This window comes from Moschus berezovskii, chromosome 2, assembly GCF_049115385.1.
Source record: "Moschus berezovskii isolate FMDL1 chromosome 2, NW_MosBer_1.0, whole genome shotgun sequence".
NCBI lineage: Eukaryota > Metazoa > Chordata > Mammalia > Artiodactyla > Moschidae > Moschus > Moschus berezovskii.
Window position 1 is genome coordinate 16,448,621 of NC_142461.1, and position 21,606 is coordinate 16,470,226.

Genomic DNA, 21,606 nt, shown 5'->3' on the forward strand with positions numbered 1-21,606 from the left:
TACATACATGTCATGTATGGATGTGAGAGTTGGACTGTGAAGAAAGCTGAGCGCCGAAGAATTGATGCTTTTGAATTGTGGTGTTGAGGAAGACTCTTGAGAGTCCCTTGGACTGCAAGGAGATCCAACCAGTCCATCCTAAAGGAGATCAGTCCTGGGTGTTCATTGGAAGGACTGATGTTGAAGCTGAAGCTCCAATACTTTGGCTACCTCATGTAGAGAGCTGACTCACTGGAAAAGACTCTGATGCTGGGAGGGATTGGGGGTGGGAGGAGAAGGGGACGACAGAGAATGAGATGGCTGGATGGCCTCACTGACTTGATGGACATAAGTTTGAGTGAACTCTGGGAGTTGGTGATGGACAGGGAGGCCTGGCATGCTGTGATTCATGGGGTCGCAAAGAGTCGGACATGACTGAGCGAATGAATTGAACTGAACTGAACTGAAATTCTTTATCATATAAGAATAATACTAGGCCTTTGGGCATCTCAAATGATAAAGTCAACTCTTTACCCATGACGGTAACTCAGGATATTGCCTTATGCTAAAGTATGTATTACTGTTTTCTGGATTTATGTTGATTTTTACGACACCTGACAGTATCATATCTACAGATCAAATAATTCTCTCCTTTGTATCTCTGGAATAACAAATAGCAATGTAATCATGAATTGAAGAGATGTGACTCAATCCCAACTCTGTCACTCCCTGCTTATACGTTACCTAAATTAGTAATATGTTTAAGTTAAACCTCAGGTTTCCCATTTACAAAACTGAGATAGACAAACGAGCAGACTCAAGAATAGTGTGAGGCACTAAACACATTTCTGGTATATAGTAAATACTAAAAAGTTAGCAAGCAGCAGCAGTCACAGAGTTTATATAAACTTATTTGCAATGCACTGTATTAGATTATTAAGAGAAGTAAAATAAGAGGATTAATTTACTAGAGTTTAAAAAGGAGGAAAGGCAAGGTTGTTTATGATTATGGACGATGAACTTGATGGGAAAAAGAAAGGAAATGGAAGAGGCAAAGATCAAATAAACGGCAATCAGAAGAGTTTACAGAGCTAAGAGCCGGATTCTGTGAGCTTCAGTGAAAGGGGGTCAAGGACATTAGTCTTCCTGGAGGGGGAAATCTTGATAACAGTTAGGAATTCCCTGCTCTTCCCAGGGTCTAAGAGAGCTCATTGAGGGGCTGCAGCACTTAGCCAGATGCATGGCAGGAAGACGGCGCCTTACTTCACGTGCTCCTCTCTGGAAGCAGACATTCTCACAGCCCTCTGCTACAAATTAATTCTCAGTCCAAGTCGTTCTCATTCCAGCCCCCTCCCCCAGAGAAAAAAAGCCAAACCTCTCTCCTTCTCCACTCCCATCTTTCAAACCATAGTTCAAATGAAACCTCCTCTATGAAATCTCCATTTATCTCAAGAGTTTAGTGCTCCCACAACATGTATTTCTCCATCATACAAACTATACTACAGTTGTTCCCATCCCTTTTCCAACCAGCCTATGAGCATCGTAAGAGCAAAAGCATGTTCGGGCGTGTACCTCCAGCGTCCAGCACAGGGCAGGATGGGTGGAGCGTGAGAAGCCATCAGGTACCCTGCACTGTTCCAGGCAGAATCATCAAGATTAATGGTCCTAACCATTTGGGGATATGACCATCCACCTTAAAAACCTGAAGAAAGCCACAGACCCTCAGGATACAAAAATCCATACACACACTCGCATGAAAAAAAAAAAAAAGCAAAAAAACAACAAAAACAAACATAAGGAAAGGAACAAGCAATAAGCTAAGTCAAGAGATATGCAGTCTACCTCTGGTTCCCAAAACTCCAAGTTCTCAAACAAGTCACTAAACTTCCCAGTTGACAAAGTGAAGAAACTATCATTTGCCTCAACTATCCTTCACCATATTTCTGTAATAAAAAATACAGATACATACTAAAAGCATGGAGGAATTCTGAAATTAAAATTGTTATATAAGAGCAAATTATTTCTTATTACTGCTCCACAGCTTGATACTTTCACAGCTATCTATTTTGCCAAAAAACATGCTGTGAAATAAATTGACTATTTACTACTACAGCGAAAAGAACTGTTTACATACCCAAGAGGCGTTTGCACAACAAGCATAAAGAAGCAAAGATGAATAATCCAATTAATTCGCATTTGCTCACACCATTGACTACAGATTCCTTTGATAACAATATGCTTTTGTACTAACAAACCTGTAATACAATTGGCCAGTATGCTGTGAGATGTTTATATTCTACATGTCAGGGATTCTTGATGACAGTCTGAATATTCTCTTCTCTCTCATTTGACCCTGTCACCAACAACTGTCACAGGTGCGCTACAGCCAACAGAGCTCCCCTCTTCAGAAGGGGAAGCTGTAAAATACTTGCAATTAGTGTGTGTGGGCTCAGTCGTTCAGTTGTATCTGACGCTTTTGCAACCCCAAGGACTGAAGCCTGCCAGGCTTCTCTGTCTCTGGAATTTTCCAGGCAAGAATACTGGAGCAGATTGCCATTTCCTACTCCAGGGGATCTTCCTGACCCAGGAGTCAAATCTGCGTCTCTTGAGTCTCCTACACCGGTAGGCAGATGGGGCTGACTTTAATATAAAAAGTAGTTGTCAAGCAGGCACTGTGAAGACCCTTAGGAACCCCAAAGAAATGGAACAAGTAAGGAACCCTGCGCCACCCTCTACACTTTAAATCTTCTGAAAGCCCAAGAGGGCCTACACACATACTAAGGCAGACAGACCCTCTATCATTGCCCCGATTCTGCTTCAAGCAGCAACTCCAAGGGTAGGGTCCCCCTTGCCAATCTAGACCTTTCTCTGTCTCATGCTAATCTCTGCTCAAAAGGATATCATTAATAAAGGATCCAGCGTCCCAGGGGGAGGTCATGGCCCAACCATAAGGTGTTAAGGTTCACATTTCTTCCCTCAGCTATCTTTCCGCCAATCAAGTCTTAGATTCTAGGTGCAGAGTTCAGCCCCAGCTCCCTAACTTCTTTCTTTTTCCCTCTTGAGTCACATAAAGTATAGCCTTGTTACTCAGTGTGGTTCCAGAACCAGTAGCACCAATGTTGACTGGAGCCTTGCACAATTTGGAGCACCACTTCAGATCTACTGAATTAGAATCTGCATTTTAACAAAATCCCTGGGCTGAATCATTTGCAGCTTAGAGACAAGTACTGGCCTATAGGATTGGCCTCAATTCTAATGAGATATTCTCATATCCATCTTTCTCAAACAGAACACAGCTACTCTTAGCTTTGCTCTGCAAACCTCCTTCATGAATACCACTCCTCTCCAGACTCCCCTCTACCATCTGCCTAGAAAGCATTCCCACACAGGCAGTGACTGCCGTAATTCTTGATAAGCTTCCTGGCCTACCTGCCAGTAACTCTGAAGGCAGCCTCCAGGGCCAAGAGAGCTCCAAAGTTCCTCTTTCTGGGCTGATTTGCAAGTCTTAGGCACTGGTAAGAAAATCATCAGAGGTTTTTCTACAATTAAGCTCTAGCACAATTTCTGGAGTCTCAGCCAGTACCTAGTACCCAAGATTTAGGGACTCAGCCTACTTTTCTTTTGACGTGAAAGATGCCACAGTTCACTCTAGTCTCTGCAATATTTCTCACTACAAGACTGCTATTAAAGAGATTAAGAGTGGACAACATAAAGGATAAACAAGGACCACTAGCATTTTAAGAAGTGCAGGCTTCCCTGGTGGCTCAGTGGTAAAGAGTCTGCCTGCAAGGCAGGAGAGGCAGGTTCAATCCCTGGGTCAAGAAGATTCCCCTGGAGAAAGAAATGGCAACCCACTCCAGTATTTTTGCCTGAAGAATCCCATGGACAGAGGAGTCTGGTGGGCTACAATCCGTGGGATCCCAAAAGAGTCGGAAGTGACTTAGCAAACAAACAACAGCAACTGCTAACTGAAAAGCAATTTTTACACTGTGGAAATAATACAGGAGGAACATTACAAATGACAGCTAAAAGGATTTCAAAAGATCCTGACTCTGCCCCTCTTTGGACTTGGCTTCCTATGCTTAATCCTAAGAACAGATTTCACTAAACATCTTCCTCCTCCATGCTTAAGGGCTAACGGTACACTGACTTCTTCCATGAAGTTTCCTCTTGCCAGCAAGAGGGCTGAAAAAGTCATCAAGCAAGGTAGATCAAAAAATGCCTCCCCAGATTCAAGCAGGTTATATGGCCTATGAGCACCTGAGTCTGTTGATACCATTTCACTTAGACCTCTGCCCCTTGCACCCTCAGAATGCATCAGCCTTTTCTCTAAACCAGGCAGAGATGGAATTTAACCATCATGGTTCATACTCTACTTTATAAGGAACAGAGTCCTCTCTCCAGGCTCTTCAGCTGACCTCTAAATATCCTCCGGCCAACCTCTAAATGTTGGCTTTCCCCAAAATGCAGTATTCAGCTGCCTTCTCTAGCTACACTCTCTAGGTGACCTCATTCACTACATGGCTGATGACTCCCAAACTGACATCTCTAGCTTCAAGCTCTTCTTGAAGCTCCAGACTCATTTGTCCAAATATCTTATATCATTCGTTGGTTTCTTCATTTTCAGCATTTTTTACAGCTTTATTGAGGTATAACTGACATTCAATAAACTACATATATTTAAAGTACATAAATTGACTGGTCTTAACATACACAATCATGAAACTATCCCATCACGAAAATGAACATAATTATAGCCCCCAAAAGTCTCTTTGGGTCCCCAAGGTAATCCATCTCTCCTGCTCCCACTCCAGGCAACCAATGACTTGCCTTTTGTCACTATAAATTAGTCTGCATTTTCTAGTCATATAAAGGAATCATAGAGCATGTACTGTCTAGCTTCTTTCACCCATCACAACAATTTTGAGATTTACCCATGTTAAATATTACATATATGAATCAATACCATTTTTTTTTTTTTACCAGCTAAGTTGTATTCCATTGAATGGCTATAACAAAATTGGTTGATGTGCTTATGGACATTTGGGTGGTTTCCAATCTGTCTGGGGCTATCACTAAAAAAGCTGCTATGAACTTTCATATATAAATCTTTATATGAACAAATACCTTAATTTCTCTAAGGTAAATATCCTGGAATGGAACGGCTGGGAGACCTCATGTTTCTTGTTCCTTCTCTGGTTTACCTTTACTATAAAGCTGCCTATAGAGCTCTCTAATGACCTCTAGAAATACTTCCTCTGGTTGGACCAGACTGTAATGCACTCTTCCTGTCATCTTAAACCTGGTCAACACCGTAATAGATGATGCTTTCAAAAAAAGAGGAAATGACCTAAATCAATCTATACTCCTAGGACCTGCCCTAGGAATTAAATTCATGTAAGTGTGAGTAGTACCTGTCTCTTTCTAGCTGCAATCCCCACCAGACTAAAAACTCCACGACAGCAACAACTATGTCCATCTTGATCACTACTAATGTCCACGCACCCTACAAATCCCTGACACATAGGTCTTACTCAATTACTATAGCCCTATCAGATAACAAAAAAGAATTTAATTTATGCCTCAACAAAGCTCTGAGATAAGGTAGTACTTCCCACATTCCTGGAAAAATTAATAATAAAAACTTGAGATGCTACCATGGGTCAAGAACTATTCTAAGATTTTTACATATATTCATATTTAATCCTATGACAAACCTATGAAGTAGGTATGAAGTAGGTACTATGATTATTCCCAATCTATAGATGAGGCATTTGAGGCACACAGAGGTTATATAACTCACCCAAGGTCATACAGGCGAGTGGCAAAGATGAGATGCAAAGTCTAGCCTAAAAGCCCACTCAATTAATCACTCTGCTTTAATACCTCTCACTGAAGAAGACACCAAAATCTCCAGTGGCAATAAACTGAGCCAAGTAAAATAAAATATGTGATATAAAGCATACTAGGAAGAAAAATTAATATTTAGATATATAAGTTACCAGTTTTATACAATTAAAAAGAAACTGCCATGAATCATTCTAGTACCTGACCCTTATTTAAAACAATAGTCAACACGAAAGCAAATCTTCTTTTTCAATTGACAGACATAAATGGAAACTAAAACCCAGAATATTCTCATATTAAAAACATTTTCATCTGCTATCAAATCTGTTTTATAAACATACACAGTCTATTCTTGTCTGCCAAGGGAAGCCCAACCCAAACTGGACGTCACAGAACTAGGCATGTGCCGCATGGGTTTTCCAGGAAAGGCAGCAGGAACATGTGAAGACTGCCACCATCCCTATGGCTGTGTCTTTCCAGTTCTCCTAGCATTAAATGTTGGATAACAACACGTTATCAGGTTTGAATGTTCCCTGCAAGCTTTTCTTCTACCCTAAAAATTACCAGAAATCAAGGCAAAGCATGTGAGAGGGAAGACAGATCACAGGGGAGGGAACAAGGAGAACTCAAATCATTAGGTGTGTGCCCATCCAATGAATCTATGTGCCAAGTGTTCTGTGGCCAGCTTCTGAGGCAACCAAGGGCCTGAGGGGTCTGTGACTGCATCAGTTTATGCTGTCTCGCTAATGCACTATGGAATGAAAAAGGCCCTGAGAAATCTCTAGTTTTGAGAGGAAAACTTAACTCACCTTCCACTGCTCCTCTGGAAGCAGCTTCACGACCACCAGATCACCATTCAAGGCTCTATTACGAGCAACAACGCCATCAATAAAAATGTCTCGATCACCATCCTAGGTTGGAGAAAGGAATGTAAGAGTCAGCTTACCAAGGCTTGGAATCAAAAATAACTCCCTTGGCTTACAAATTGTAGACTCTACAATCTGCCCATTGACTCAACAGGAACACTGGTATTGCTATTTAGCCACAAACAGACCTAGAGGAAGTTCAGTCTCTTTGGAACTAACAGAATTGGTGATAAACACATAAGAGCAGGTGAACATAATTCTAAAAAAAAATCACCAAAGAGAAGATCTACTATAGGCAGGTCAAAAACAAAAATATATAAAGCAAAAAACTAGGACTGCATGCTTTCATAACCAAAATGAGAGAAGAGTAAGTTGTCCTTTTTTGTTTTGAATAAAATAAAGCATGATGGTACCCCTTCTATACTGAATTTTTTTAAGCAAAGGGAAAGGTAAAAAGCAGACAGTTTGAAAGAAGATAGAAGAAAATCAACATATAATACCCTACGTAAACCAACCACAGGCAGGAGCAACAACCAGCTCCAGGATTCGGGCTCTCTACAAGGAAGCCGGCATATTCCCTGCCCTCCTCCCAACCCTCACCCCCCAGGAAAGCAGCAGAGAAAACAAAGCGTGGTTTGTTTGTTTTTTAACTGAAGTAAAGTCCCTGGTGGCTCAGAGGTTAAAGCGTCTGTCTCCAATGCGGGAGACCCGGGTTCGATCCCTGGGTCAGGAAGATCCCCCGGAGAAGGAAACGGTAACCCACTCCAGTATTCTTGCCTGGAGAATCCCATGGACGGAGAAGCCTGGTAGGCTACAGTCCACGGGGTCGCAAAGAGTCGGACACGACTGAGCGACGGAACAGAAACAGAAAGTTGTAGTGTTAGCTTCAGGTATCCAGCATAGTGACTGAGTAATTTTTTCAGATTATATTCCATTGGAGATTATTATAAGATATCGATTATATAATAATTCCCTGTAGTGTAGCGTAGTGTTAGTCACTCAGTTGTGTCTGACTCTTTGTGACCCCATGGACTGTAGCCTGCCAGGCTCCTCTGTCCATGGAATTCTCTAGGCAAGAAAACTGGAGTGGGTTGCCATTTCCTTCTCTAATAATTCCCTGTGCTATACAGTAAATCCTTGTTGCTTACCTATTTTATCTACGGCAATTTGAAGAGCTGAGCTGAATCTCAAACAATCGAGATCTATGAGTAGACTGCATCACAACGCAGCTCATACCTGATCCATTCAGAAATTTGCATCAATTGCAGAATCTCTTAAAGATACTCACAGGCAGCTCAAATTTAAAAGTCTGAGTCAACCTCTTCTAACTACCTTTTAAAGCCGAAGAGTTCAGTCCTTTATTTGAATGCCGTAAGACTTGCTCTACCCATCAGAAAGAATGGGCGGGGGGAAGTGGTTAATGATCAATCTGTTGGAAATATAAAGGGATCTGGGAGTATTCTAACTAAGTATTTAGGAGGCTGGAGTAGGGAAGAAACCCAAGTATGCCATAATGGTCAGAACATCCTGCATCGATAGAACAACTTCCTTTGGGCCAAACATTACAGATACACAAAGAGTTTCTTTTGGTGATAAGATGCACAAAAAAGCTGTACAGAACTTTTTGCAACATAGTTCTGAGCTGAAACTTTGCTTTTTTTAATAAAAAGCCAGGTTTTGACATCTGGTCTATTTCTTCTCTTTATCTTATCCCCAAAGAGGATAAAAAAGCATCTCAATAATATCCGTTTATCTTGGTCTTTTGGAAAAGACCAATATATTCTAATTCTATATTTTACTTTCGCTGAGAACAACAGGACACCAGCAGGTACACACAGACATGACTTCTGTATGTATCTTGAGTTTGTCATAAGAAAATGAATATCAACTTTCTATCAGTAGAAATTATAACCAACCTAAAACATATTCTCCCAAAACAAAGTACTTTTTTATACCTGACGATCAATTCACTGTTCCTGTTGACATATGTAGTGATTTTAACACAGAAAGTGACACTGTGTAAGTTCTCAGCTGTTTTCAGAGTCAACAAGAGTAAATTTCATCAAATCTAATTTTGTTTCTCAAAAACCTTCAGAATTTTAAAGTTATGAGGAACAGTAGACAATATTTAGTCTACCCCTTCATTTTACAATTAAGCAAACTTTCTGTTTCTTACTGTCAGAGCAAAAGCCACATCTCCTATCAATTCCTATCTCTGTTCTCCCTGGTAAAGCAGGAGGCAGGTAATATTCAGGCCCTGATCTCACAGCCCACCTCCTAGACCACCTGTGAGCATGTTTCCAGTTCATACAAGTTCACAGTTGACATGGACATGAGGTATGTACACTCAGAAATCTACACCAATGATGGGATTTACAGAGGCATGTAATTCATTGCCTCTATTATCTCCTCCTTCAACTGCTTTCTATAATGCTTCTAAAACCTGAAACTGACCAGAAAACCCACAAAACTGGAATGCGGGATTGTTCCAGTGTCCAAAACCAGACTATCCACAATCAGTTACAACTGGGCTTTTCTTAAGTATAACTGCTTTACGACGTTGTGTTAGTTTCTGCTGTACAACAAAGTGAATCAGCCACAGGTATACATATATCCCCTCCCTCGTGGGCCACTCTTTCCCAACCACCCCTCCACCCCAAGTCATAACAGAGCACCAGGCTAAGCTCCCTATGCTAGGTTCTTAATTACTTAAGAGGTGAGTCATTTAGCACTTTTTCCTCCCTCTGAGACAATTTTATTATTCCATCAGTGGCCAAATAAGAGAATAAAAGAGGTATAGAAATAAGCCAATCTTAATATCACAACTTTGTAAAAAAAATTCTAAGTAGGACATGCCAGGAACACAATTTCAAGTAGAACAACTTGAGCTCTTGAAACATCAATGACTTTTGCTTCTTAACTTTAACAAGCCAGATTAGACAGTGGCAGCACATCATTTGCAAATTTAAATCACATGAGATTAACTTAAGGGAACCTAAGTAGGCCCACACTTCAGAGAACCCCTGCCCTGGCCCTCCTCTGACCACATCCCTCCTCATCAGGTAAGGAGTTCTCAAGGCCAAATGAATTGTAATCAGCCCCAAGTCCACTTCCAGGGCATATATGAGCATCTTCCCCAGCTCTGTCTTCCTAAACACACACCACAGGCGGCTAACGGGTGGGTATCTCCAAGGGGTATGGGGAAAGAGCCTGGACATGTGGGGTGAGATGCTCACCTAGAGGGCCAGGGCTCTCACTGAATCGGGGGAGGAGGCAGGAAGGCAGCAAAGAGGGGACACGGCAGGATTGGGAAGGGAAGAGGGGCAGGCCAGAAGGTGGACCCTCTCCATGCAGCCACCTTTCAGCATGGAGCTCCAAGTAGTCTGAGAATTCTACATTTGAACCCAAGTTCAAGTACATGGAGGTATATTTGACAAGAAACATATTTCACTTAATGGTTCGTTTGTCTGTTGTATAACTCTTAAGTATTTAATATAAGGTATTCATGCCTCCACTTGTACTTTGGTCCTCGGCCATACATTCATCAGGAACTGGCCTCACAGGGGACTAACTTACAGAAATTCAAACTGTGTACTCAGGAGAGAGAGAAAGCAGGCAGTGAAGTTTTCAAAATGCTGTATGTAGTTTCACTTATCATTCAAATCAATGAGAGCAAACTTCAGTATGCAGGGAGATGGGTGATTTGAAACCAGGTACGTCTCCTTACTGTACTGGGTGTGATTCTCATGCTTAAAAATCCAACACACTAGGGCCCCTCATACAATTGAGCTCCTCCAAGTGGTGTGCCAATGAAGAAACAATCCTTCTTTCAAATGTAGAGAAAATGCTGGTTATGCTAGATTTCTGAAAGACAGTTTATCCGTCTCCAACACTGCATATTCCTAAGAGGTTTTCATGGGTAATTTTTATCATTCTTGACTGTGAATTTACCTTCTGAGCAGACTCTGAAATCTAACACCCATGTAACTCTGCTTCCACTGCATGATGGAACAGCTCCCATAGCTAAGTTACTACCTCAAAGCTGACACTCAATTCGCTCATCTAAGTACCACGGTCAGTACAAACATACCATGTTCTGTCATGGGAACAGAAGGTGACTACAAGAGCACGAGGTGACACGGGACACTGCTTGTCTAACCCAGTGGTAAGACCTAAACTTCAGATACAAACATGAATCCTTAGCTTCTGGACACGGATAAGGGAAAAAAGGACTAAACTGAGCTTTGAAATAGGTCTTTGGTTACTGAAAACAACAACAACAATAATACCTATGGAGTACATGACTGAACTTGTATGCTCATTAAACGCATCATTTCCCATAATGAGATGCAGTAGCCGAAATATATGTATTCCATTTCTTCATATAGAAGCCAAAGTTTCTTCCTATAATCTCTTCCACTGTGAAAAATCTACTTCTGTGGCTACACTATTTATGGCATCCTGGAAAAGATAAGTCAAGAATTTAAGAATACTGCTCTCCCAGCTTTGCACAATCAAGCCTTATCCAGAGACCTGCTGCTAATTAGATGTCAGAGTGAACCTCCCTTAATCAGAAAGAACGTGTTCAAATGAGTCATGAACTAAGAAAACATATAAAGATTCAGTGGTAAAGAGCCTTGTACCAAGTCCTATCACCTGTGGAAAAGTGAAGTGAGAAACTCTAACCCCCCAAAAAAAGCATTACACATTATTTTTGGACAAATCTGAAGATTAGCTCATGCAGTAGATTGAAAGTAGATAGCATATTTGTTTAAGAGAGATTAAACTTAAACCAGTGGAAACACCCATAAATCCTTTAAGAAGTGGTGGCTGTCTGTGAGGGTTAAGCTGAGCCTTGCAGCCAGTAACAAATGCCATCCCTTTCATTTGAAGTGTGATTTTTAAGACTGGCAGAAGGGGCTGTCAACCCAAGGTAAATGTTGTTTATTTAAATTTGAAACAAATCCTTGCCCATCTTCAATTCTGTTTCACTACTCTGTTTTTTTAGTTAGAATATATGATTTCAGTTTCATGGCACATCTAAAAAATTAAATGTGACATTAGGTTTATTATGAAATTATTGAACTTACCGGGGAAGGAATGAAGGCTTCATGAAACTTCTTTGGATTAATTCTCAAAACACCCTTTAAAATAAAAAAATAAAATAAAATCTGTGAAAACTAGTTACACACTTAGGCTTTTTCCATACATACATTATTATTCAATAAAAAAGTTAAAATTAATTAAACAGTTCGATCTAGGAAACAAGTTAGATGTATAAGAACTATTCATTAAATGCATAAAATGATTTATATTGATGTCTATACTACAGAGTTCCATCAAACACTGAAAGCTCACACTGGCACCTTGCAGTGAACGGGCAGAGGTGAGAAGCAACAGAGCTTGGCATGGAATGGGAAAGTGGCAGCTACTGGGGTTTTCTGTGCCCCTATATGTTAGTCTTCAAATGTAAAGAACAAGGTTATCTGGGGATTATGCATCACTATATAATGCCCTTTTTTTAATTCTACAGGATCTTCCCACAACTGTTTGTTTTTGTGACAATTTTCAAAGTGATACAGGTTGACTTCCAAGTTGAATAGTGAGTCTCAAGATACTGGATGTATATTTTTTACTCTGGGCCCCTCTGCAGAGCTGAATGAGTGAATAATTCAAATTGGTCCAGAACCAGCTCTTAACGTAAATGGGAATCCTGGCTCCAACAACCAGGCCACCCAGTCTGCCTTCAACTTCATGTTATTCCAGCACCAAATCAGGGTCTGCTTCTATTTATGCTCAGAGGTGCAGGTGGGGGCTGTCTTCAATAGCAGTTCAGTATTTTCGGCCCTTGCAGGAAGCTGTAACCCTCCCCACTTACAGCTGCACTGGAAGGCCACTGGAACACATGGATGGAGGCAGTTATTTTCCTAAGAGTTAGACTCAAAGGGAGTCTTGAGAAAGTGTTTTAAATAACATTTCTCCCCTAAAATAATGAAAGACTCAAAGATACACAATTAAAAAACAGGTGAGGGCATAAAATAAAGCAGAAAATAATTCTTTCTTTCACTGGTACACCATGTTTAAATTACAAATTTCCATGTAACAGTTTATACTACTATTAAATCCCACATAGACTACTACAAACCCTCATTCAGTCCTTAATTTAATAATTATTTATTGAATTCTGATTACATGCAAGATCCTCAGACAAACAATGAGAATGAGAACCAGGCTCAGTCCTTATTTATAGAGTAAAACATGAAGAAAGCTGCAAGTGAGGGGACAGCTTACTTTTAGTTGGGGATACTAAGCAAGGCTCCAGAGATGGTGTCTGATCTGGTCCTTGATGGAGGAGCAAAATTTGAAGATAAGTCAGAAGAGAAATATAGGCAAGAATGATTAAGAGGGGACTTCTCTGGTGGCCCAGTGGTTAAGAGTCCCTCCTGCCAAGGCAGGGAACATGGGTTCAATCCCTGGTTCAGGAAGATCCCACATGCCAGGGGCAACTAAGCCTGTGTGCCACAAGTACTGAGCCAGTGCTCTAGAGCCCAAGAGCTGCAACTACGGAGCCTGTGCTGCAACTACTGAAGACTGAGCGCTCTAGAGTCTGTGCTCTGCAGCAAGAGAAGCCACCACCATGTGAAGTCCACACACCGCAGCTAGGGAAAGCCCGCACACAGCAACAAAGATCCAGTGCAGCCAAAAATAAATAAATGAAAAAAAATTTTAATATATGTACTTTAAAAAAGAGTGATTAACAGGACAAATACTTTTCTACCACCATGCTGTATCAGGGTAAGAGACAGAGGGACTGGGAAGTGGGCAGGGAAAGCCCCCAGAGGCCTGTCCCTTCTTACAAATGTCATTACAACTTCACTTTTAGGACAGGTGTTTCTTGTTGGGGGAGGGAGGGAAAAGCTTATTACATTTATCCTAAATATTCATCCAGTCACTCAACAAATATTTCCTTATTTCCTGACGGCTACCATGACAGGCACTCTGCTAGGTGATGAGGACACAATGGAAAGAGAGTCTCCACCCTCAGAGCTTACAGTCTAGTGAGGGGAAATAAACACTCCAAGTAAATAAAACTAAATTCCTTGATTTTTTAAAATTCATTTTCTGACCCAAGTTTCTTTTTTTTTTCCCCAGTGAATAGTTAGTACATGAAGAAGCACAGAGCTAAGAATACCTTCTGCTTTGAAAGGTCCTTTAAGCACAGAGCACTCAGAGATGCCATGACTGGGTTCAGGGGAAAGAAACAGGTTTGCTCCGGGCTGTATTTTGGCCCGATTGTGTGCGTGTGCGTGATTTTTTTTTTAATTGAGATATAGTTGATGTGCAACACTGTATAAGTTACAGGTGTACAACGTAATGATTTACAATTTTTAAAGGTTATGTACTCCATTAACAGTTATTATAAAATATCTCAGCTCTATTTAGAAGAACAAATATTATAAGGACCTAAAAGATTCTATTCTTTGTTTAAAGCGTTTGTTTATTTGGTTGTGCTGGGTCTTAGTTGCAGCTTGCAGGATCTTTAGTTGCAGCATGTGGGATCCAGTTTCCCAAGCAGGGATCGAACCCAGGCCCCTCTGCATTGGGACCTTGGAGTCCTAGTCACTGGACCACCAGGGAAGTCCCAAGATTCTATTCTTGATTGTCTATCCCAAACTTCCTGATTCATAAAAGTATACAAGGAGGGGCAGAAGCCTGTTTCAAGAAAAGCATTTGCAATTTGACTGGAGCAGACTTTACGAACTGCACCTCAGGAACGTAACGCCCTGTGAGTGACCACACTAAGAAAGAAGAATCTCTAGCAGAGTCCACAGAGGACCTCAGTCATCCCCACAGCCTGACAGAAGATGCTGTCAGCAAAGTACGTCAAGAAATGGCCTTGTAACTGAAAGAGACGTCTAGCAGATTCCTTGTCCTACTCACCACCTGCATAAGTCTAGGACTTCCATTTCCAACTTTTTATGACCATCGCCTAATTTGCCCCAAACCCTCACCCCTTGTTTCCCCCCTAAACCCTCTCCTAGGCTTGGGACATGTGGCTCCTACACCCTCCATCTCTTTGCTGAAGGCTCTGGTGCCTCCTGGCCTCCATGGAAACCTGATGTGATCACTTCCCTTCAAGTCCTCTCAGAGGGAGCCGCTTTTCTCTCCTATCCCATACAGCTCAAGGACCAGAGGAGAAAAAGTTTCTCCCCTTGCTTCCCCACTGCAACTTTAAAAGTATCCTTTTTTTGCCCAGTCTCTCTCAAGATCCCCAGAATCCTTAGCAGTTCATTCATTGGCTCCCACTCCAGCTCCTTGGGGCTGTCATCTTCAAACATTCTGGTCGGATCCCTGATTTACTAATGCTCTGCCTCTTAGCTCCCTCTCTTCCCCTCACTATGTTTATTTCCATCCTCAGCTACCGAGTTGCCATGGCTTGTCACTATCTATCACCCCTGCAAACCCTGAGCCAAGGGTCCTCCTCCTCTTATATTCAACTAATGAAACCTCACTCTCAGGTGACTCCAACTACCTGCCTGAGTCTCCATGCCTACACCCAAGGAGCTGAACATTACTGTAGAAATATACCATATAGCTGGGCTAATGAGTCTAACTTGGCAATCACAAACATGTTTTATTTGGCTTACAGGATGTTTGAACATGCTTAAAACTGAGGAATTTCACACATAAATATGTATTTCCAGATTTTCATGAAAAATCAGCCACATGGCAGCAACCACCTGAGTTAAATAACAGATGCTTCTCTTATAGCAATGAAAACAATCGCAAATAACACTTACACTGGCTTATTACATGTCACACACTGTTTTAAGGGCTTTATGTCTATCAACTAATTTAACCCTCAAAACAGCCCTATGAGGTAGGTACCATTACCCTCTTTTTATAAAGTGAGAAAATGCAGGCACTGAGATGTGCCTCAGAAGACTACGATCCTGGCATCCGGTCCCATCACTTCATGGCAAATAGCTGGGGAAACAGCTGAAACAGTGAGAGACTTTATTTTTGGCGGGAAGGGGGGAAGGGCTCCAAAATCACTGCAGACAGTGACTGCAGCCATGAAATTAAAAGGTGCTTACTCCTTGGAAGAAAAGCTATGACCAACCTAGACAGCATATTAAAAAGCAGAGACATTACTTTGCCAACAAAGGTCCATCTAGTCAAAGGTATGGTTTTCCCTGTAGTCATGTATGGATGTGACAGTTGGGCCATAAAGAAAGGTGAGTGCTGAAGAATTAATGCTTTTGGACTGTGATGTTGGAGAAGACTCCTCAGAGTCCCTTGGACTGCAAGGAGATCAAACCAGTCAATCCTCATGGAAATCAACTCTGAATATACATTGGGAGGACTGATGCTGAAGCTCCAATACTCTGGCCACCTGATGTTAAGAACTGACTCATTGGGAAAGACCCTGATGCTGGAAAAGATGGAAGGCAGGAGGAGAAAGGGATGACAAAGGATGAGATGGTTGGATGGCATCACCGACTCGATGGACAAGAGTTTGAGCAAGCTCTGGGAGTTGGTGAGGGACAGGGAAACCTGGCGTGCTGCAATTCATGGGGTCACAAAGAGTGGGACATGACTGAGTGACTGAACTGAACGGAGAGGTGCCCACTTGCACACCACATTCAAGCCCAAGCAGTCTGGTTCTAGAGTCCTTGGTCTTAACTACTGCAGACTTCCTCTCCATTTTCCACGGCCACCAGCAGACCCCTCTTCACTCGTTTGTGCCATCTGTTCCCATCTCCCAAAACACCAGTACCACATTCCAACCCTCAGGCTACCCTACTTTGGTTAATGGCATCATCATCCATCCAGAGGCTCAATTCAAACACTGAGGAGTCATCCATTATGACTCCCTTTGCCTTACCCTCCACAATTCACCCATCAACATGTCATTCCAGCACTAGCTCCACATCCACCCACTTCTCTCTGACTTCACTGCCACCACCCATGCTCACATCGCCATATTTTCTTGCTTGGTTTAGAGTGATAGCCTTTTACGTGGTCTCCCAGCTTCTACTCTGTTCATCTCACAATTGCCAGAGAGTTGTTTTAAAAGCATAAAATAGACCATGTCCTTCCCCTGCTTATTACTCTTCCATGACTTCCCATCAGTTCTTTAAATAAAATCCAACCTCCAACACAGCCTAGAGAACCTACACAGACTGGCAGCCGCCTAACTCTCCCATTCGTTCACAACATAATTCCCTTTGCTCAGCATATACAACAGGCCTTCTTCTAAGTCCTCAAAAATACGAGGCCTTTTTCCACTTGCCATTCTTTTTTTTTTTTTTAAGAATAAAGGCATTTATTGATTTATTTGTTTAAAAAAATCCAAGGTTATGTGGCTTCAATGAGGTATAAAATGACAGCTCAAGATTAGGTTTGTCTCTACTTTAAAATCTGTTGCCTTGTATAGGTTCATTTTTTAAATTTAATATATAAATTTTACTGATGTATAGTTGACTTACAACGTTTCAAGTGCACAGCAAAGTGATTCAGTTATACATATGCACATATATTATTTTTGAAATTATTTTCCTTTATAGGTTATTACAAGATATTGACTATCATTCCCTATGCTATACAGTAAACCTTTGTTGCTTATTGCATATCTTTTTGTTTTAATTAGAAATCTAGCATTCTATTCATACTAAGTCAAACAGAATCAAAATGTCATAATTTTTTCCATTAGGCAAGAATTGATTAAGTTTTCTAAAATATGTACACATATTATTTATATATATATGCTACACAAAAGCTTTTGTATTAAACCAGATAAAGTCTTGAGAAAGAAGATCAAAAAAAAAAAATGAAGAGATAGAGAAATTGGAAAACATAAACTAAATGAAATAGGAGCACTGAATATGAAATAGAAGAAGTGAAACAAACTGATAAAAGTAAAAGATCGTCATACAGTCCAGTTGTTTTTAACATGGCTGCTCATAAGAAACATATATGGAGCTCTAGTGAAAACAAAGCAATACCTACACATTTGTAATTTTCAAAAACTTCCAAGATAATTCTGATATGCATCTGGATTTTTAAAAGTGACTACAGGTTTTTCTATTAAATGGCAGTTTTGGTGATATAGAGTTCTATTATTTTTTCTGTTGACCAATCATGATACAATGGTATTAACTGAGTAACAGTTACATAATCACAATAGTAAAAGATGTTTATCAGTTTTCACAATCACCACTTGCCATTCTTCTACTAACTTATATCACTGCCTATAATGTTCTTTTCCTAATTCTCCAAATGTCTGGTTTAATTTCATCCTTCAGATCTCAACTCAAATCACCTCTTCAAAGAAGCCTAACCTCCCTATGTAGAGTGGCACCCCATAGTTATTGTCTCTCATTATTCTCGCTTTCTTATAAGCACACAACAGACTGTAATTTTCTCTTTATTTCTTCAGTCATTTTTGCCTGTCTCCCCCAGTGAACTGCCTATCCTGCTCACTGGTATATGCTTGGCACTTAGCAGGTGGTCAAGAAACACTTGTTGAAGCTTATTAATTCATGTCTGCAGAGTTGAAGTTCTCCCACCACGCCTGTATTAATGGCATGAATATCATCTGATCCTTCTAAATGACTGGGCAGTCCACTATAACCCACTAATCTTCTCTTTAACTCACATCGAAATGTTCTCTAGCTGATTTTCCCTCTTAATAAATGGTGAATGTCCTAGATATAGAACATCCTGTCCTGTCTTCCTGGACAAGGATTTCTTTCAGGGTCCAATAACAACTTTATACCAACATTTTAGCCTAGGAGAAACTTGACCTCATGCCACAGGCAGCTCTGGGGGCTCAGACTGAACCATCTTTTGCCAAAGAACCACCTAGGAATATGAAACAGACCAATTTTACCATCTTTATACCCATGTCATTTTGGTCATCACCCCAAACCTGAACTCCTTCCAGGCCGCTCTATCCCAGACTCTCATTTTCCCCAATACCTCCCATAATAACTTCCCAACACTGTACCTATGGAGAGAAAAAGGACATATGTTCTTAAATACTAAAACTCATTTTCCAAAAAAAAATTTCAAAACTACACGTACATGACCATGTGTTGTTGCCGGTCAGTTCAAACACAGGAAAGAGATTTCTTTGGTCACTGTGGGCTTCTCTTCGCCACAAATGACAAAACAACAATGAAAGCACTGAAAATAAAATAATTATTCTACTCCTATTTAAAAATATCTCTGTCTTTCAATAAAATTTTCTTTAGATGGGGAAAAGACAAAGGATGTCACAATATACTTAAGTCTGCATACAAAAGTTAATGAACGCTTATATCTAATTAAGATGTAGCATTAAGATTTGAATGCCACAGCATTCAAATATCTTTCCTTGACTAGCTTTTTACCTTATCCATCAGGGCCTGCACAGATGGACTGTTTCTCTGCCTATGAAACCCTTATTTACAGTGCTGTATATTTCACAAGGTGACCTCATATCTGGAACCCATTCCTTTCCCATCTGCAGAGAACAACTGCTCTCATCTGTTGGGGGGGATACTCTGGCTGCAGAGTCCCATGATGTCACAGGCCAGGAGGAATCACTTACAAACTCCTGGGAAGCAGAGTTGTTATATTGATCAGCTTTTTGTTTTAATATTAGCAAAGAGTTGTTTCAAAAGCAAAAATTAATACGAGGGAGCAAAAATAATACCATTGCAGAATATTTCCCTCAGCCTATCTATACAGATTTTATAAACAATTTTTCCTCCAAGTCATAACAACTGAGGGTCCGCTCATTCTTCTTCCAAGACAGTACCGAGATCCTTTATTCAGTCAGTAAATAAATATTCATTCAATATAAATGTAATAAGCATCGATCAAATGCCAGTCATTGGGCCAATCTGTGGGAATAAGACATGACCCTGACCACAGGGAAGTGAACAATCTCTTTGAGGAAATTCAAATGCCAAGAAATGATAATAAGTTTAGAATAAAGGGTAAACAAAAAGACTGGCTTCAGGAAAAGTGGTAATGACCAATTCTGGTTGGAGAATTAAGTGAAGCTTCACAAAGCGGGTAACATTTAGGTAAGGTCAAGCATGATTACATCAAGATAGTGGGAAAGAGCATTCCCAGCATCAGGAACAGCGTGTACAGAGTCACAGAGCAATCGAACAGCAGAGTTTTAATTGGGGATGTTTTGAAGATCAGAGTGAATGGAGCAGAGCGTACCTGGAAGAGAAGGGCAGGAGATAAGACTGGGAAAAGCACAACAGGTCCTCATACATGGAACAAGACGAGGGCCAAGACACTTGCAGAGGAAGGGAGTGCAGTGTGTGCGCTGAACGATAAATAGCAAATAAATGGATTATTGAATGAACAAATGTCCAGCTAAAGCTTTAACCTTCCTGAGAGGCCTTATCAAAGAAACCAAGGGATGCTTTAAAAAAAAAAAACAAACCAATGGTACTTCTGAAATAATAAAGAGCAACTAATTTGTTAAAAATAATTTTTCATTCAAAGTCTATATTAAGCATATGTACTGGACCACAGGTAAATACAAAAAGTGATAAAAAAGGAAAAGAAGATGAGAGTATCTGTTAACTGGCTGGATCTCCAGTCCCAAATACAAATAGAGAAGCCAGACACTCAGAATGAGAGAAAATGGAACACAGTCAACATCTTCAAGTGAGCCAAGTAACACATTGGCAATGTTTGTATACTAACCTAAGAATTATATAAAACAGACTTAATTCAAAGGATATGTGGCCTCACCTCCCTGTTCATCTCATTACCGACTACCTGCCTCAGATTTCACACTTAAAAAGACCTGAGCTGTCCCACTCCATACTGTTTCACAGTTCCTGTCTTCATTGGTGTCACGCCCTCTCCTTATCTCCCTCCCACACACACATCACTCATTTAATACAGTCACCCTTCACTATTCACCACAGGGGTCACCTCCTACAGTTTCCTGGTTTCCCCAAACTTTCTCCCATATACCCTGGTCATACTGTTATCTGAGCACTTACCCTTTATCTTCAAATCATCTGTCCACAAAAATGTCTGCTCCAAGAAGGGGCCACAGGCTCAACACACGGAAAGGCAGCCTCACCCACCTTCATCTCAGAAGAACCTATGTGATATGCTCCTATACAACGGCTCCTGGCTCACAGTGGATACTCCAATGTTTGCCGAGCCAAACTGCTGAACTAGCTTGTAAAAATATTTAGCAAACTATAAAGCTCTCAACAAATACTGTCTGCTGTTCACTGTTTCCTTTTCGACCTTATTCTCTGTAGTCAGCGTCCATGAGCTCCAGGCAAACTGACTACTGTGTCTTACACCCACACCCTATATCCTACTTTTCTCTTAGGAGCTCACACTGGTCCCCAAGAGAAGCTCCTCTTCACTTAACTGCACCAATCCACGACCTGGCTCTAATACACCCCTTCCAATAAAGCACTCCTAGACAACCCTTACAGGAAGTCATGGCTCCCTCCTCTCAAATCTCAGAGCACTCTGTGATAGTCTAGTGACACTTCTCACCTCTAGTTGCTCTGGAGGTCCAAGAAGTGGAAAGCCCTGAGCCTGTGATGGCATCATTTCTTTCATGTACACAGCACAGAAAAATAAACAATTTCATGAATAATTGATTACTTTTGGTCCCATATATTCAAGGACTAGCCTTCTAGTATATTTTAACCACCTGGATAAGTGTTCCTCTCTTCAGGCCTTCTGAAACATCCTCCTTGGACATGTAGGTTTCAAATATGCTCTTTTTCTTCCCTCGTGTGGTCTTGCTCTTTGACTTTTTGTCACCTGGCGGAGCACCAACACCATGTGGGCCAACCAAAGAGGACACGCCTAGAAACACGAGGCAGCAATCAACTTTTTCCTCAAACATCTCTGTATTTTTAAA

The 21,606-nt window shown here is 40.9% G+C and overlaps 1 protein-coding gene across 3 annotated transcripts in view; it reads right to left on the reverse strand.

Annotated features, from left to right (window-relative positions):
- The window catches only part of DIS3L2 (DIS3 like 3'-5' exoribonuclease 2), a 368,569-nt gene that overhangs the window by 299,920 nt on the left and 47,043 nt on the right, over nucleotides 1–21,606 (reverse strand). For all 3 annotated transcript variants that reach the window (XM_055397563.2, XM_055397562.2, XM_088844794.1), the window contains exons 3-5: nucleotides 21,394–21,551; nucleotides 11,783–11,836; nucleotides 6,636–6,737 (exon numbers count right to left, since the gene is read on the reverse strand). In XM_055397563.2, coding sequence (XP_055253538.2) covers nucleotides 6,636–6,737; nucleotides 11,783–11,836; nucleotides 21,394–21,551 — 314 coding nt within the window. The remainder of the gene's footprint in view (nucleotides 1–6,635; nucleotides 6,738–11,782; nucleotides 11,837–21,393; nucleotides 21,552–21,606) is intronic.